This window comes from Lupinus angustifolius, chromosome LG19 (assembly GCF_001865875.1).
Source record: "Lupinus angustifolius cultivar Tanjil chromosome LG19, LupAngTanjil_v1.0, whole genome shotgun sequence".
Classification (NCBI taxonomy): Eukaryota; Viridiplantae; Streptophyta; class Magnoliopsida; order Fabales; family Fabaceae; genus Lupinus; species Lupinus angustifolius.
This window is the reverse complement of record NC_032027.1, coordinates 16,325,797-16,343,495: the sequence shown is the minus strand read 5'-3', so window position 1 is coordinate 16,343,495 and position 17,699 is coordinate 16,325,797. Positions and strand designations below refer to the sequence as shown.

The 17,699-nt window shown below is 30.6% G+C and overlaps 2 protein-coding genes and 1 long non-coding RNA gene across 3 annotated transcripts; all 3 read left to right on the top strand.

Annotated features, from left to right (window-relative positions):
- Positions 2,116 to 5,114, top strand: LOC109334825 (THO complex subunit 7A-like). Its single transcript, XM_019570793.1, has 2 exons — positions 2,116 to 2,795; positions 4,774 to 5,114. The coding sequence occupies exons 1-2, from the start codon at positions 2,196 to 2,198 to the stop codon at positions 4,906 to 4,908; spliced, it is 735 nt and encodes a 244-aa protein (XP_019426338.1). The 5' UTR covers positions 2,116 to 2,195; the 3' UTR covers positions 4,909 to 5,114.
- LOC109334727 (pentatricopeptide repeat-containing protein At1g28690, mitochondrial) lies at positions 5,794 to 8,289 on the top strand. The gene is made up of 2 exons (XM_019570637.1): positions 5,794 to 7,636; positions 8,113 to 8,289. The coding sequence occupies exon 1, from the start codon at positions 5,876 to 5,878 to the stop codon at positions 7,430 to 7,432; it is 1,557 nt and encodes a 518-aa protein (XP_019426182.1). The 5' UTR covers positions 5,794 to 5,875; the 3' UTR covers positions 7,433 to 7,636; positions 8,113 to 8,289.
- On the top strand, positions 8,321 to 9,426 carry LOC109334729. The gene is made up of 3 exons (XR_002106136.1): positions 8,321 to 8,365; positions 8,993 to 9,233; positions 9,377 to 9,426. It is a non-coding gene; the product is annotated as an uncharacterized LOC109334729 (long non-coding RNA).

Here is a 17,699-nt window from a genome sequence, read left to right as displayed (position 1 = left end):
GGAATAGAAGCAATGACTGAGTTAGCTAAAGTCACACAACCTGCTCTACCTAACAGCTTGGACTTCCAGCTAGCTAGCTTGCTGCCAATCCTATTAGTGATAAAAGTAAAGTTACTCTTCCTAATTCTCCCTTAAAGCATAGGAAAGCCAAGATACTTGCCCAGATTAGTAGTATGATGAAAGCTAGTTAAAGAGGAAAACCTATTCTTCTTAGCTCTGGACACATTTTTAGAGGCCATGAATCTAGTTTTCTGCACATTCACCTTAAGACCTGAAGCCTTACAAAGAGAATCTAAAACATCCTTAACTAATTTAGCTTCGGATGAAGTAGCCTGAGTGAAGAGAATGCAATCATCAGCAAAGAAAAGATGAGAAATAGCAGGACCATTTCTAGAAATCCTGACTGGTTTCCAAGTACCATCTTGGACCTTCTCTTGAATAAGCATAGCTAATTTTTTCATACACATAACAAAGAGGTAAGGCGACATAGGATCACCTTGTCTCAATCCTCTATTAGGAGCAAAATTATCTTATCTCTCACCATTCCACTTTAAAGATAAGGAAGAAGCAGTAACACAATTCATAATTAAGGTAGTAGTTGAATTTGGAAATCCAAAATCCTGTAAGTTTAGATTAAGGAAATTCCAATCAATCCTATAATAGGTTTTCTCAAAATCAATTTTGAAAAGAATATAGCCTAGCTTACATTTTTTCTTGTGCATGTGATGAACCACTTCTTGAGTAATGATTGCATTATCAACAGTGCCACAGTTTGGAATAAAACTGCTTTGGAGAGAACCAATGAAGCTATCCAAATGAGGACGAATCCTTCAAACTAGTTGGCTTGTCAACTTTAGGAATATGCACAATCAAAGTATCAGCAAGATAGGATCAATTGTACCATTCATAAAAGTTGCTGCAATCATATCATGAATATCCCTGCCAACAATACTCCAATAAGTCTTGTAGAAAATTGGTTGAAAACCATCATGCCCATGAGCCTTGTAAGAATGCATAGAGAACAAGGCCGATTTGACCTCCTCAAGGGAAATAGGTTGTAACAAAGAATCATGCAACTCGTTACCAATCGTGGGGAAGTGATTGAGCACCAAACTGTGAGGATAACAAACATCATTAGACTAGAACAGATTCTTTAAATAAGCATAGGCTGTCGTTTTCATGCTCTCATCATCCGTACACCAAACACCACCAATATTCAGACCAGAAATTCTATTTCTTCTCCTTCAAATAACCGTCTGAGCGTGAAAGAACCCAGTATTCCTGTTGCCAAATTTAACCCAATTGTCCCTTGATTTCTGATACCGAAGAAGTTCCTCTTGAGCTATAACTTGATTATACTGGTATTGAAGCTCCCTCTCAAGCCTTATCATATTCGAACAAGAGTAAATATCAAGCTGCTTATGAACACCAACAATACGAGCCTCTAGCTTTCTCTTTCTCTTAAAAATATTGCCAAAGACATCTCTATTAAAAATAATGGACTCCTCTTTGATTCTAGCCATTTTTAAAATGACACTGCCAGTAGAAGAATGCAAAGTACTCTTAATTAACTCACTATAATTAGGGTGAGAAATCCAAGCAGTCTAAAATTGAAAAAGCTTAGTTTTCTGACTCTGAGCCTTGTTACAACTAAGCATAAGAGGATTATGATTAGAATTATGGGGAGGAAGAAGCTCCAGGAGGGCATGAGGAAAAAGAAAACGCCATTCAATATCAACCATGCACCTATCTAGCTTCTTTCTAACATGACCACTATTAGAGATTGATGTTTAGTTCAAGTTGAACCCATTTAACTCATGAAATAATATCATCGAACTAAACACCAATGAAATTTTAAATGAAGGAGTAGATTCACTTAATGCAATAGTAAGTTTAAAAAAACTTATTTCACATCTTAATTATTAATTATAGGACAATTTAATAATTTATATCTACTCGCTAATTCAAACCATAAATTTTCACTAGAATGAATTAATAAGATGTAGAGTTTATTGTAGTAAGTAAATCTATCTCTTAAATGAATGTGAGACAGATCGCATCAGATCGGATCAACTATTTGTGCCCTGTTGGAGTATTTGGGGCCCAATAACCCGAGTGAAACGCTCTATTACTGTTCATTCCAATTCGCATAACCTAATTTCTGAATTTTGAAATTCTAAATTCTGAAGATTGAGATGCTGGGAAAAGGGAGGAAAATTTCAGGACGAGGAGAAGCGGTTGCAGCTAACTATGCCTTCGGTCCAGCCGAAGATGACATCATCATCAAACACAGGCTCCTCACGCGCACAACAACCACGCGCGGCGAACCTCCATTGAAGAAGCTTCAGAAGAAGTTCACCTCCTTCGTCTCCGAGCTCGACAAGGACGATGAAACCAGCAACTTCAACGACTGCGATAAACTCGCCAGAGCCTTCCTTCAAGAATTGACCACTTTCGAGATTCCACTTTTGAAAAGCAAAGCGATAGTCGAGGCGAATATAAGAGAGAAGGAGAATTTCAATGAATTGAAAGATGAAATGAATCGTCAGATATTTCAAGCGCAGGGTGACATTGAAGATCTGAAGATGCAGCTTGAGGAGAGTAAGGTTGAGAGAAGGCATAAAGAGGAGTGTGAAGCTATTAGGAAATTGATTGCTCTTCAGCCACCGCGATCGCATACGCAGAAGCTTATAACGGATTTGGAGAAAGAGATAACGAAATTGGACGCTGAGAATACCGCTGCTTCCAGATTATTGGAACTTCGGAAGAAGCAATTTGCGCTTTTGTTGCATGTGGTATGTGTTTTTCTGCTAATGCTAGATTTCAATTGTGTTCTTTTGCTAATCTGCACTCTTAGTTTTATTAGCACTGATTTAATCTGAGCTCTGTGCTTATCTGTTACGTTTCCTTGTTCAACATTCAACTAATTTAGATTTATAGGATACAACCATATATAGATATCATATTTACAAGGAGAAAGGATCTTAGTATTACAGCATAGATAGCACATAGCAGCATATCACATGCTAATTTGTAATTAGACTGCATTATATTAAGTATTTTTTATCATATTTGGTTATAAGTCAAATGGTAATGTATTGCGCATATGCACCATTTTGGTGTTGTGTTGCGTCTTGGAGACTGATGCTTGTCTGACATATGAAAACACACATTCTGTTAAAAAAAACTGGTCAATTTGTTATACTTTATGATTTTATGTTTGATTTTCAAATTTATGTACAGATAACTGTTGCGCATGTGATCTGCATTTTTGAATTTAGGGTGCCCTATGTCCGTCTCAGGGTCAGTGTTTGCGATTCATACTATATGCAGATAATGTAACCACTGATGTATATAAAAAACTAAACTCGCTCTGAAAATATAACTCATGCAACTCAATAGTCATTTCATCTGAAATTAACTGCGAAACACATCATCAAATGCTTTAAAGTTACATATTGTTGTTAAAAATTGCATGCTATCTTTAAGATAGTGGGGATATGCATAGTGGCAGTACTTTTAGGTTGGGTATGAATTTATTTTAGAAGTTAAACTCGTTTTGCTAGCGAGAAGCCTGAATCAAAGAAGAGAGAATGAAGAAACAGTAATAGTAAATAGGCAAGTAGAGGAATTTAAACAAAATATGTGGATTGAAGTAGAAGTTGTGGCACATTGGTCTGGAAAGTGTAACTCATGTGTCCGAGATTTCGTAAGAGAAAAGTAAAGGGGAAGAAGAAACACGTTCGGAAGGGGTGATGCAAACACAGGGAAGTTGTTGCAAGTTCATTGCTTAATTAAAATGACTATTTGAGTTGTGATACTTTTGTCAAATTCTGAAACATGGGTACGCTATTATGACAGGCGTACACATGCCTGGTATGTACTCGGTATGAACCAATTCAGTCCTAAAAAAATGGGTACAACTTGGATACTGCTCGAATGCAACTTGGTCTTGGATATGTTGGGTATGGCTTGTGAGCGAGCTAACTAATTTTTGCTAAAAATGGGGCTATTGTTGTGATATAACTGGTCACTTCCCTCTTTTGTTGTGTTTTTTGAATTCAACCCCCACAAAATATTATCAAATCACTATCCTTGATGCTCCCTTGCGAGCTGTTTGTTGTGGATTGCATGTCGTAGTGTGGTGACAATGGTGATTCACTGTGGTATCGTGAGGTGGTGACTCACAGGCACAACCTCATGATTCATCCCTCTGTAGGCCCATTTTATGATTTTTTATCTCTTCAAATCAATTATTCCTCCTTTAGAGTGTCTATTTTTGCTTCTATACACTCACCTACAATAATAGTTTTTAAAAAAATGTCATCGTGCAGTATTTTCTCTTGGGAGTTTTTGTACAGAGGAGGTGGATATGAGGCATGGCCTTTAATTCCATATTTTCCCTTATAGGGATTAAATCATTTTTATGTTTCATTCTGAAAAAGGTTCCAATCTCCCATTCTTAAGTATGATACATCTCTTGTGCTTGCATTTGTGGGCTGTTTAAAATTTAATTTGACTCAATAGTGATTCAGTGAGGTATTTGGATCACAGATTTCCAAATAATTTGTTGTATATTTTTTCCTTTATGTATTCTTTACTGAGCCACATAACGTGTTCCTTCATTGTGTTGTTTTGTGTCCTATTGGCTGTATACATAGGTGTATGAGTAAATGTCATGTTCGCAAATTCTCAACCTTTGAAGTTCCTAGTTTTTTGTCAATGCAAAAACTGATAGGTTAAATGTTTACTCTGCTTCTCGATCTTCTGCAGGTGGATGAGTTGCAGAACACAATAGAGGATGAGCAAAAGAGTCTAGTTGAGGAGATGAGAATAGCAAGTGAGGAGCTTAAGAATGGGATGGATGACACAAGTGGGGGGTCAGAAGCAATGATAGTTGACCAGTAACTGGATTGAAATTTGAGTCTTTCTGTTGTAACATCTTACATTTCAATCATGGTTTGTTTTTCTACAGTGATTAGCAACCATATGTAAATTTAATATCCATGTTATTGTGCTGCTGCTTAGACCTAAGTAATGCCTGTGCATTGTGATTTGAGTTCTCTGCCTGTAAGTTCTATATTTGTTGTTTAGTAACCAAAGTTTATAAGTTAGTGAACGCATTTTTATCTAAAAATTGTGGTTTTTCGCACACTAGACTTTCATCCAAAGAAACTAATTCAGGAGTCTAGCACTAGTATTAGTGGTTCACAAATGAAAATCAAAGTTGGGATATTGATAATTTTAAGAAACTCCAATAAGTAAAGTGGATTTTCCTAATGAAATATCCAAGTTTTGTCTGTACAAATGTACATAATGTTCGTTTTTGTTTTTTGTTTTGAAAGATTATGAAATTATAGAATTCCAGTACAATGAAGTAACCTTCACCACTAATGATAATGATTAGGATTTTATAGATATTAGTCTTTACTCTCAACTTAAATGTAGCATTGGTTGCACATTCGGAAAGGTGTAGAAGTTGTCAAGTATTCTTGGTAATCAGATATCCTTGATTAACACAATTAAAAATAAGAAATGTTATATGAAAAAGAACTTATTTTTTCTTATTTACCTCTATATATAAATAAAGACAAATATCTGCACCTAGTAGCTCTACTCATTTTAGCTCAAGTTATGACGCCATTGGCAAATGGTAAGAGGTTCAAGATACGCCATTTCAAACCTAATAGAGATTTAGAAGTTTTCATACAAACATTTAAAAATCTAACATCTATCAATATATTTAACGAATATTATGTGGTTCCCTCATATTAACACTTGCTTTTGGTTCATTTTTCTGTGAACTTGTGAAACAACTAGGAACAGTTCTCTCTCTGCAACTCAGGGTTCATAACTTTATAGGACCCTTTCTTCAATGTTGAGACCATTTTTGTCCTCGTGTCACGTTCATTCTTCCCTTACGTCATCACCTCATAACCATGTCTCTCTACTTCCTCTTTCTACTTTATTATCCAATACTCTGCAGCATTACATCAATTCTGATTCTCCTTCCATAGGCCAAACCATCCATTCCCACATTCTCAAAACTGGGTTTGTTCCAAACACTAATATTTCTATCAAACTACTCATTTTGTATCTGAAATGCAATTCTTTAACCTATGCGCGCCAGGTGTTTGATGGTTTGCGTGACACAACTTTATCTGCTTATAACTATATGATTGGTGGCTATCTCAAACAAGGCCAAGTTCATGATTCACTTGCCTTGGTTCATAGGCTTGTACTGTCTGGTGAGAAGGTTGATGGGATTACTTTTTCGATGATTTTAAAGGCGACTACTTTGCGGGGTGATGTAGATTTGGTTAGTGATCTAGGAAGAACGGTACATGCCCAGATACTCAAAACTGATGTTGAGAAAGATGATGTTCTTTTTACTGCATTGATTGATTCTTATGTTAAGAATGGGAGAGTTGCTTATGCGAGGACTGTGTTTGATGTGATGTCGTTGAAAAATGTGGTATGTTCAACAGCCCTCATCACTGGTTATATGAATCAAGGCTCTATCGTAGATGCGGAATGTATATTTCACAAAACATTGGACAAGGATGTAGTGGCATTTAATGCAATGATTGAAGGTTACAGCAAAACATCTGAATATGCGGTGAAATCTCTTGAAGTTTACATTTACATGCAAAGGTTGAACTTTAGGCCAAATGTTTCTACATTTGCTAGCATAATTGGTGCTTGTTCCACGCTTGCAGCATTTGAAATTGGTGAACAAGTACAGAGTCAGCTAATGAAGACTTCGTTTTTTACCAACATAAAATTAGGAAGTGCTCTTATAGACATGTATTCCAAATGTGGACGAGTTATGGATGCTCGAAGAGTTTTTGACCACATGGTTGAGAAGAATGTTTTTTCATGGACATCTATGATTGATGGATATGGGAAGAATGGGTGTCCTGATGAAGCACTTGATTTATTTCAAAAGATGCAGAAAGAATACTGCATTATACCCAATTTTGTGACATTCCTTAGTGCTCTCTCAGCTTGTGCACATGCTGGGCTTGTGGATAAGGGTTGGAAGATCTTTCACAGCATGGAGAGTGAATACTCGCTAAAGCCACAGATGGAGCATTATGCTTGCATGGTTGATCTGTTAGGACGAGCAGGGAAGCTGAATCAGGCTTGGGAGTTTGTCATGAGAATGCCCAAAAGACCGAATTCTGATGTGTGGGCTGCTTTAATTAGTTCGTGTAGACTCCACGGTAATATAGAGATGGCAAAATTAGCTGCAAATGAGCTTTTTAAGCTAAATGCTAATGAACGACCAGGGGCATATGTTGCACTGTCTAATACTTTGGCAGCTGCTGGTAAATGGGATAGTGTAAGCGAACTTAGAGAAATAATGAAGGAGAGAGGAATATCCAAGGACACAGGCTGCAGTTGGGTTGGAGCTGATGGTGTTTATTAGTTCTCCTGATGGATGCAAATTGCACTACAGAATCTTTTTCTTAAATGAGATGATCCTTCACGATTGCCGCCATACAGTCATTTCTCGTGCATCTGACAGTAATGTAAGTGGAGAGGCAATGATGGTTCTTGGAGTAAGTTGCAGGAAGAAGGGTTCAAAGAGGCTAATCCCAAATTCTCAATTGACTGAAAAGGGTATGAAATAGTAATAAAGTTGCAGACTATCTTGTACAGAACAAGGTTGAAATCAACTCCTGGTGCTTAAAGTTGCAGACAATTTTGTTAGACACAGATAATACAGCTGCTTCCAGATTGTTAGAGCTTTGCACTTTTTTGCATGTGGTTTGTGCTATTCTCCTTATGGTATCGCTTCAGTTCTTTGCTGCTTGGATTCTGGGAAATCGGATAGTGTAAAATAGCTTAGAGAAAAAATGGAGATAGGAATTTCAAGGACACTGGTTGCAGTTGTGCTGGAGCTGATGGTGTTATTAGTTTGCTATTAACCCTAGAAATAATTGAATTGTAACAGAACTAGTTAAATAATTTATTAGTGAGAATTAGTCACAGTTAGTTATTCATTTTTCCTGCTTGTACATCAGCTATATACAAGCTCTACTGCTATAGAATTCAAGATCATTTCTTCAGTTTCCATCTTAATAACAGTATAAAGTTGCACAACAGAATTATTTTTGTTAAATGAGATTATCCCTCATGATTGCTTTCATAAGATCCATATCTTGTGTCTCTGACAGAAATGTAAACTATTTATAGAAAATATGACATTGTTTTGATGAAGTGGAAAGGCAAAGGTGGTTCTTGGAGGAGGTTGCATGAAGAATGTTTCAACGCGGCTAATCCAAAATTCCCAATTTACTGATAAGAAAAAAATAATAATAAAAAAGTTGCAGCCTATTTTGAAGAAGGTTGAAGTCAAGTAAGTCATGCTGCATATGCATAGAACAGAAACTTTGGTTTTGTTGTAGTATATGACTGATTCTCACCTTCCAATGAATGATTAAGATATTGGGAGACTAAAACTTACGATTAGTTCATCATATTCCTATGGCAGGCTGGTGCAGAGTCATTGTCTTTTATCATGAAACATTGAACAAACATTATTTAAACAACTCACATTTAACAATTTTTTATAATAAATAAAATTATTTTTATTTTATCTCTACATGCATATCAATTTATGTAAAAAATAATAATATTATTGATATAAAATTGAAAGTCAAAGTGAAAAATTTATGTGCCATGGTTGAATATCTTATACTCTGATGTGAAAGTTATTTTTATGTTGATCCAACTATACATTATTTTATGCAAATCATAGTGCACAGGTGGTGACAGTAAAAATCAATAGGGATAAGCAATTAAAAGTCCAACATACAAGAATGATATACCAGTTTCCCTTTGTTAATAGATGCCTTAAGGACATTATTTAAAAAAAAACATGTCCAATATTTGTTAATATGTTAAATATATCATTTTCCAATATAAATTTACTTGTTTTGTTTTCTTAAACAATGTCATTATCTCCAATCACATAAATTCATAGTCAATGATTCATTCTTAGCATGGGCAAAACAGACATATGGTGTCACATAATTGGACTTTGCAATTTCAGCCATTATTTAATAACCCCAAAAATGACTTCATTGATAGCTGCAAGAAAGTGGGGTATTTAGAGAGGAAGGTTCTTCAATCATGCAGGAGAACGTGAACAAGTGGACTTTGGTATTAGCATTTGGCAATTAAACTCAAACACGATTCTTTATATAACTGTGATAAAGCCCTTGGTTAGTAACCGGTACCTAACTACTTATTGATGCATTTATTTCATTTTTCTTCTTCTTAACTCATTTATTATATAAACATTTCTTGTGATATCCTTCAACATTGTAGTTTATATATATATATATTTTGTCTTTGGCTTTTTAAGAACAAAGAAGGAGATAAAAACTAGGATAAGGTTGTAACATAACCCAAGAAAAAAAACATGTGTTGCTGTTCTGAGGATTGTGAATGCAGGCCTCTTGGGTTTTTACTAGGTCTTCCTTTTGCTTTCTTGTCTCTCCTCATCTCCATTGTTGGTGTTGTTGTTTGGATTGTTGGGTAAGTTTCCCTTCTTTCTTTCTTTCTTTCTTTCTTTCTCATCATTGTTTTTTACTCAAATAAGTTACTATGTATGTGATGTTATTGCAGGTTACTTTTGACATGTATATGCCCATGTTGTCTTTGTGTGACCCTCATAGTTGAGTTGGCTCTAGCATTGATCAAGGCTCCAATTTCTGTTATGAAGTGGTTTACCTCCAAGATTCCATGTTAGAGATATTTGGTTGGTACTAGTTTTTTTTGTAGAATTCTTTGGTTGATGATTGTTTTCTCAGTTTTCCTTTTGTTTTCTTTCATGGTTTATACCATATGATTTTATGTCTTTGGTTCTCTTTCAAATTGAATTCTTATTTCTTCCAAATTTAAGAATGGAAAAACTGTCTCTCTTTGTTTTATGAATATTATGGTCCTCTCAGATATAACATTGTATTTTCTCTACTAACCTTCAACTCAACCAAACAAAATAAAGTAAAAGAAAAATTTATCTTTCTCTCCTCTTTTTTCTTTCTTTTATATCAAATAATAGCCACAAAAAAACTTTGGTTCATCCTTTCTTTCTTCTCACTCTCTTTTTCACAACTTTCTAGTGTAATCTATTTTATGCCTAATAACATTATCCTTAGAGATGAAAATGCCTCAAGCTTACCTATTCTCTTACTTGTACATATTTGTGGATATCCATGGGTAAAAGATATTATGGTATTCAATAAATTTAAGTTTGATTATTATTTTTTAATAATCAATATATATTACACGAGTAATAATATATGTATATGATAAATTTGTTGCCATACTTAAATTACTAAAAATAATTATAAAGTAGATTATGTACAACATCAAAGTAACAATAAAAATTATATATATATAATTTTATTAAAAAATGATTTAATTGATATTTTGGTGTCCAATTTCAAATATAAGCTCGTAGGTACTCATTGCATTGGATGTATTTTGGGTACCTCAAGTATGAATATTTTTGCACTATGATTATTTCTGCTTTCCCTGTATTCCCACCATTAATAAGAAACGATTTTATTTAAAAAAATAATGTTATATTCTCCTAATAATTTTCATGTCTACTAAAAAGTAATATATGATACTAGTAAACCAACTATTAATAAATAAATTATCACCTTATGACATATGTCATTTTCTTATGGGCAGAAGAATTAATATGAATATTTAATAGGAGATATATCAATTTACTATTTAAAAATATTATGGGAATCCAAACCGCTAATTAAGTCTTACCCATTGATTAACGCATAAGCGCATACTTTAATTGATCATTGGCATTTAAATATTAATCTTGAAAAGAACTAGTTTTTTAAATGTCTAGTGCGAATCACTTGAGAAGTTGAGAAATTTAAATATATATATTGATGCACAAGCTGTCAAGTAAATATCCCTATTTTATGATATATATTAAAAAAATATCCTCGTCATCCTTTAAAGAAATCCTTATCATAAAAAAATGATATACTACTTTTAAAAAATTGACATAAAAGGAGACAAATTATGGATAAGTTCTAGCATGCTTGGAGGAGTAAATTAAGAATGATGATATACATAAAAGGAAACTAATATTACCACTTACACCAATATAAATACAACTATATAATATGAATCACTTTATTGTGACGAGGGAGAACTTATTTAGGTTAATTTTACATAACAGTATATCATTTTCTTAAATTAAGGCAAGATTTTGGCAAAAAGAATGACTTGAATAGAAACTTGTTGATTATCCTTTTCATATAATATATTATATACAATCTTCTTTGATATTACTTATTCACCTTCTCTTATTTATTTCTAAAAATAGCATCTTTATTTATGGGGTAAAATTGGATACATATACTTTCTTCCGATTTCACTAAGTTGTTATCTCGTGATGTCAATCTCTTTATTTATTGTGTTACTGCCATAAGCTCACGAACATAACCATAAAATTAACTCTGTTAGATAATTAAAGAAACCTAAAGTGATGATTTTAGTATTTGAACCCTAATATGTGATGAAAGTTCATATAAATCCACCATGACCAATTATTATTAAAACCTTGTATCTTCATTTTGTTGTTTGTTTAATTTGTTGCTCTTATTCTATTCTTGGGTTGAAACCGTATTTGGGAATCAAGAGTGGAGAGATACAATACTCTAACATACAAGAGGGACTCAATTTTGCTTTTGCATATTGCCATCAATTATTCTCTGCGAGTCCAGTTAGATTGGTTCAATAACTGGCTCCCTTCAATCTGCAATTCTTCTTCAGGTTTTTTCCTATTCTATATATTTATTCTCTTGGCATATAATGGTTTAGAAAAGTGAGTATATATCGATATTTACACAAAAACTCATCAAATCTTAATATAAAGTTCATATGCTTTTTGGTTAAGTTCGATTAGATTATTGTATTAATTAGGTTTGATCTACAAAGTTTATTTTGCTATCGTGGCTTGGTTTAGTTGGATTTTTAATAATAATTTATATTTTCATTAGAAATCCTTTAAGTTTCTCAATTTTGGTTAGGAGCCTAATTGACAATTTGGGCTATTTCTATGATAATCACTCATTTGTAATTATTGGATGAGTAGAGTATGAAAAATCTGTCCATTAGTTCAAATGTTTGTTTCGCTAGTGAGCTCTTTTTAGAATAGAGCATACCACCTACAAATATTATGATTTTCATTATTAAGTGTTATATTTTGATTTATATTGTACAAGATAAGGAATGTTAAATTGTTTGAAGTAATAGATTGTAATGTGTATAGTACTTTTAGGAATATGATAGTGGTATAATATTATATAGCAAACGGCATGTAAACTTACCCTACCCATATTTAGAATGAACATAGTATGATATTTAATGTCATTTTCAAAAACTTAAATATTTATATCTATTCTAATTTAAGCGAACATTACATAAACAGGATGTCCCAAATTGTCAATAATATAGGAGTCATGTAATTTATCTAAATAATATAAAACTTCTAATAGAGTAAACGTAAGGATTTTCTTGGGGATATGATAAACTTCTTAAAATTTGTAATTGACTCATTACTAATAATTTCGTTTGTTTAAGATAATAAAGTGATTAGAGAGAAAGAAGTATATAGAAAAGGATGTTAGAAATAAAGCAATTTTTTCTATTGTTTGGTACAAGAGAAAAAAGAATAAGAGAAATAGGTATTTTTTTTCTTCCTTTTGTTTCTTTGGGTAGAAAGGAAGAGAGAGAAATAAATTAGTTTTTTCTAATATCAAAAACATCATTGAACCAAATATAACAAAAAAAATAATGAAATATGTTAATTAGTAAAAAATAATGTATTTAAATATTATAATATATTATTTTAATTTTAAATTAATAATGATAATTGTAATAATGGTTATTATGAATTAAATAGAAAAAAGGTAAAAATATGACATCAATTTTTGGAGAATATTATTCACATTTTGTATAAAATTAGTCTTTGATCTCTCACTTTTTTCTTACAAGTGGAGAAAAATGAGACCCAAATACATTTGTTAACTCTCATATTTTTTCCTTCTTCTCAACTAATGAGGAGAAAACCCTTTTCTCCTCTCAGTTTCTTTTTAACTTTGTGGTTTATTTGTGCATTTTTTTACTCTTAAAATGTGAATTATGAATTTTGTAGTTGACTTTATATAACTAGTCAGCCTTTAAAGTGTAATATAATACTAGGAAATGAGTTTAAGTATAGAATAGAATTGTAGTCAATTCGACTCATAGGTGTATTATAACGCCCCGAAAAGTACTCCAAAAATCTAGCTCAAAAATTTGACTCATAGGTGTATTGTAACTTCTATTTATTTGCGTGTTAGGTTGTTTTTTAATATTGATATTGTTTTTTATATTATATTTTATTTTAATATATATTTTTAGTCTTTATTATGCAATATTAAAATTTTATAATAAAATATATATAATGGTAAATATTAAAAATATATATTTAAACAATAGTGTAAAAAGTTACCAAAATAATCATAACATAAATAAAGAACTTCATATATTTTTCTGTAATTTACTATATAAAAAAATATTCTACATTATACAGACAAAACATATTAATTTATATTCAGTTTTCAGATAAGGTACTTAAATATAACCAGATTATAATCTCACACTTTATAAACTAAAAATAAAAACATAATCTATACCAAATAGACAAATTGATTAAGATAAATAATGAAAACATTAGTAACCAAATAGAGAAATTGTATATTAGTGAAAATAATAAGAAATATAATGTAAATCAATACAATTATTATATCTTAAAGGGTATGATTTTTTATAATGAGAAAAATACATGTACGCATTGACAATTTATGAGTTTGATATATTCTCATTTCATTATCTACCTCATTCATATTTAATTATTATTGACTCTTCAAAAAACTAATACAAATAAATGGTGAATAATGTATTGATTGTACATAATTTTTTACATATCAATGTACAAATATTGCACTCAAATATTATCTCGTTTTTATTTATTTGTCCCATTAAAAAAGGTATGTTTCTTAAGAAAAAATACTAATTGCCCTGGTTCGCATTTATTTTAACTTTCTTAAGTTTCATTTTTCCATATAAGTATCAATCTTGAAGTTTGATGTTTTACCATCTTTTAATTTTATAAATTCATGTTTTAAAAACTCAATATGGTTTAGTTTTTCCAATTATACATTTCTTATCATTACTTCAAGGGTAAGTTGATTTTAAAAATTATACTCCGTAAATATATAGAACCAAATAAGAGAGAAACATGATCAGATTCAGCACGTTCCGTGGTATACAATAATGATATCATTTTGGTTAAAGTAGACACATTTTTTAAAGTTTTTCTAGTTATTTAGGACACTTTTTATTGTCGCAACGTATATATTATTTCATATATTATTGATTTTCTAATTTTTTCCATCATATATACATATATGTAATGATTAACAAAATATCTACACAATATTATTTCATATATAAAATTACATATCCATAATAATAAGTAATATTGAAAAGATTTTATCTAAAGGAATATACATATAATGAATTTGGTCTAGACTGGATTCAAATTCAAAAGCTAGCACAATTAACATTTTGAATTGTGTTAGTTTTCAAATATGAGGTTGAGTTCGAATTTAAAATATTAACTCGATCAATATCTAGGTTAGGTAATGAAAAACCTTACCCAACCACCCTAACATAATACCACTACCATTATTCTCATGTTGACAATTTGCTAAATATAGGATACAAGATTATATGTATGTCAAATAATAATAAATATAATAAATTCCGAGTGAATTTATATATGTTTTCATATCATAGCTTTACATACACAAAAAATTATGGAGTTCTAATTATGTGTACATCTTTTTCTTTTTACTTCTTTAAGCTGCTATATCCTATCTATTCATTTCCTTTATTAAAGAGTCCACTATTTATGTATGGTTGGTGAAAATATTTATATACTATCATTTATTGTAATTAAGATTCAAAAATATTAAATATAAATGTTGAACGATACAATAATAGTATAAAAAATGATAGATAGATGTGTTATAACAAATGGATATTTAGGATATTTTATTTATAATTTCCCTACAAACTTTTTGCCTTTTCTTATTAATTGCAATTGAAAAATATACTATATACGTGAGATTTAGAATTTTTACCTTTTTAAAAGTTTTTGTAAAAGAATTCCAAAACTGTAGAACATACTATAAGTCTTTAAAATAATAAGTAGGTGTAGGGATGGCAATGGGTATTTAGATCTGTGGTTACCCGTAAAAATACACGCAATGAGTTGAGTCTGAGTTCGTGTTTTAGACCCATACTTAACGAGACCCGAGATTTTAAGACCCACTGTTGGATGAGTTTGAGTCCAGGTAGTGAGGTACCAAGACCAATGAGTACCAGAACCCGCTATTCTTTCATATATATATATATATATATATGAGGAGATCCACTTACTCCAGATTTTAACTATTAATTCTAGGGAAATCCAATGGTTTAAATTAGTGAATAAAGCCATACCATCAAATTTTCCTAAAATTGATGGCTAAAATGTGGAACTTGTGGATCTATATATTTATATATTTTGTTAATCCATAATGTTATATTGTTAATTCGTAAATATAATTGACATTGTTGTTAAATAGTGATGTTACATTATTAAGTAGTAATATGATGTCATATTTTTAATTGATATATGTAATATAATATTACGTTAATAGAACAATTATTATTAAATCAATTTTACATCATAATGTTGAAAATTGAAATAGTTAATTTAAAATGTGTTTAAAATTTTAAATTATTTTTATAATTTTTTCTTTTGTTGATTATCTAAATAACATATAAGATTGTAGTAAACAAATACACAATTACATAAATTATAGATATTATTTTTAATGTTTTTAATTTATGAGTACCCATGGATCTGGTGGTTACCCAAGGACCCATAATAGCAGACCCACAGATATAAGTATGAATCTGGGGCAGGTCTAGATCTATAAAAAAAACAAGGCGGATTCGGATAATGCACTCTCGGACCCAACTCCATTGTCAACCCTAAGTAAGTGTTCTATATTCATAAGTTAAAGATGAGAATTTTATATCCATATCTTATCAATTCATTTATATTTGGACTTTTCCCACGTGAACATGAGTAGATATCACTAGATTTCTTACATGTGAGTGGTTGTGTATCCATAATTTTAGAAAATTTTAAATGTAATTGTGCATTGTTTCCTAAATATCTATATATTATTTTAAACAATGAAAAAGAGAAAAATAATAAAAAATACAAATTATATTTCAAACACAAATACATATTTTTAAATTATCAACTAAAACAACTCATTTTTATCCTACAAATATAAAAAATAGTTTCTATTTTAACATTACCATGAAAATTATATTTAGCAATAACTATTTAATCAATATAACGTAATTGTTAAACAACATAACATTTTACTATAATCATAATACTATTATTTCGTTTCTTGTATATATATATTGTTTATTTTATATGTTTAAGGAACATAATAATACTATAAGAAAAAGTCATATGCATTGATAGTGTAAGAGTTTTTTATACTATTATTATATCATTTACAGTTTATTTTAAATAATCATTACTCTCAAATAAAAGTAATACAATTGAATAATAAATAATATAATAAATATGTATAAATCCTTATTTGATGTGTATAAATATTGTTATAATACTATTATGTTTCTTTTAATATTCAAGGTTTTATGATTTGCGGGTCCAAATAACCATATATTTAGGTACTCATCATCACGTCTTGAAACCACTCAAGTTGAGTTTTAAAATCTACAAACTTATTTATTGCATATCCAATTTGATGTAATTATGATATATTATGTGGGAGTCCAAATTAGGGCATAAACAGTTCCAATTAAAATTGTGAAATTTGTGGAGCCGAACTAAACCATAAAATATGGTTCAATTTAGGGATTTTTGGAATCAAATCGAACTAAAACATTTAAGAGTGGTTCAGTTCCTATAATAAAATTTGTAGTTAATTGAAGTGAAATGAATCATATTTATATGTTCGATTACTAAATTATAGCAAAAAACTAGAACTAACCAAACTTTTACACCCATAATCTAAATACTCATTATGATAGAGATAAGTGAGGAGAAGATTATGAAATTAAAAATTAATACTTACTTTTATTTATCTATTTCATATTAAAATTTAATTAATTTAATTTTTATGAATTGTCATTATTCTATTGGCTGTCTTTAAAAGTGATGGGTTATATTACTCTATAGGGAAGTTTTTCTCTTCAACAACATAGGAAAAAAAGTAAGTGATGATGTTTTTTCATTTCTAGAGAGGGAATGTATGAAAAGGAAAAAGAGAAAATAATCTGATATGACACTTGTATCCTATCTCTTAGATATAATGATGAGTTTAAAATTTATGCTTTATTAATGTAATTTTTTTACAATTTTAATACACTATTCACCATTAATTATTGTTTGAGAGTTAATAATAGTTAACATATGAATGATGAATGATTTATTGACCATGTAAAAATACACTTTTATATATATATATATATATATATATATATATTAAATCCTATAATGATAT

Excerpts from the sequence above, each read along its gene's own strand:
- LOC109334727 (XM_019570637.1), top strand. The coding sequence starts at position 5,876 with ATGTTGAGACCATTTTTGTCCTCGTGTCACGTTCATTCTTCCCTTACG.
- LOC109334825 (XM_019570793.1), top strand. The coding sequence starts at position 2,196 with ATGCTGGGAAAAGGGAGGAAAATTTCAGGACGAGGAGAAGCGGTTGCA. Across the intron at positions 2,796-4,773 it reads TTGCGCTTTTGTTGCATGTG|GTGGATGAGTTGCAGAACAC; the intron begins GTATGTGTTTTT and ends GATCTTCTGCAG.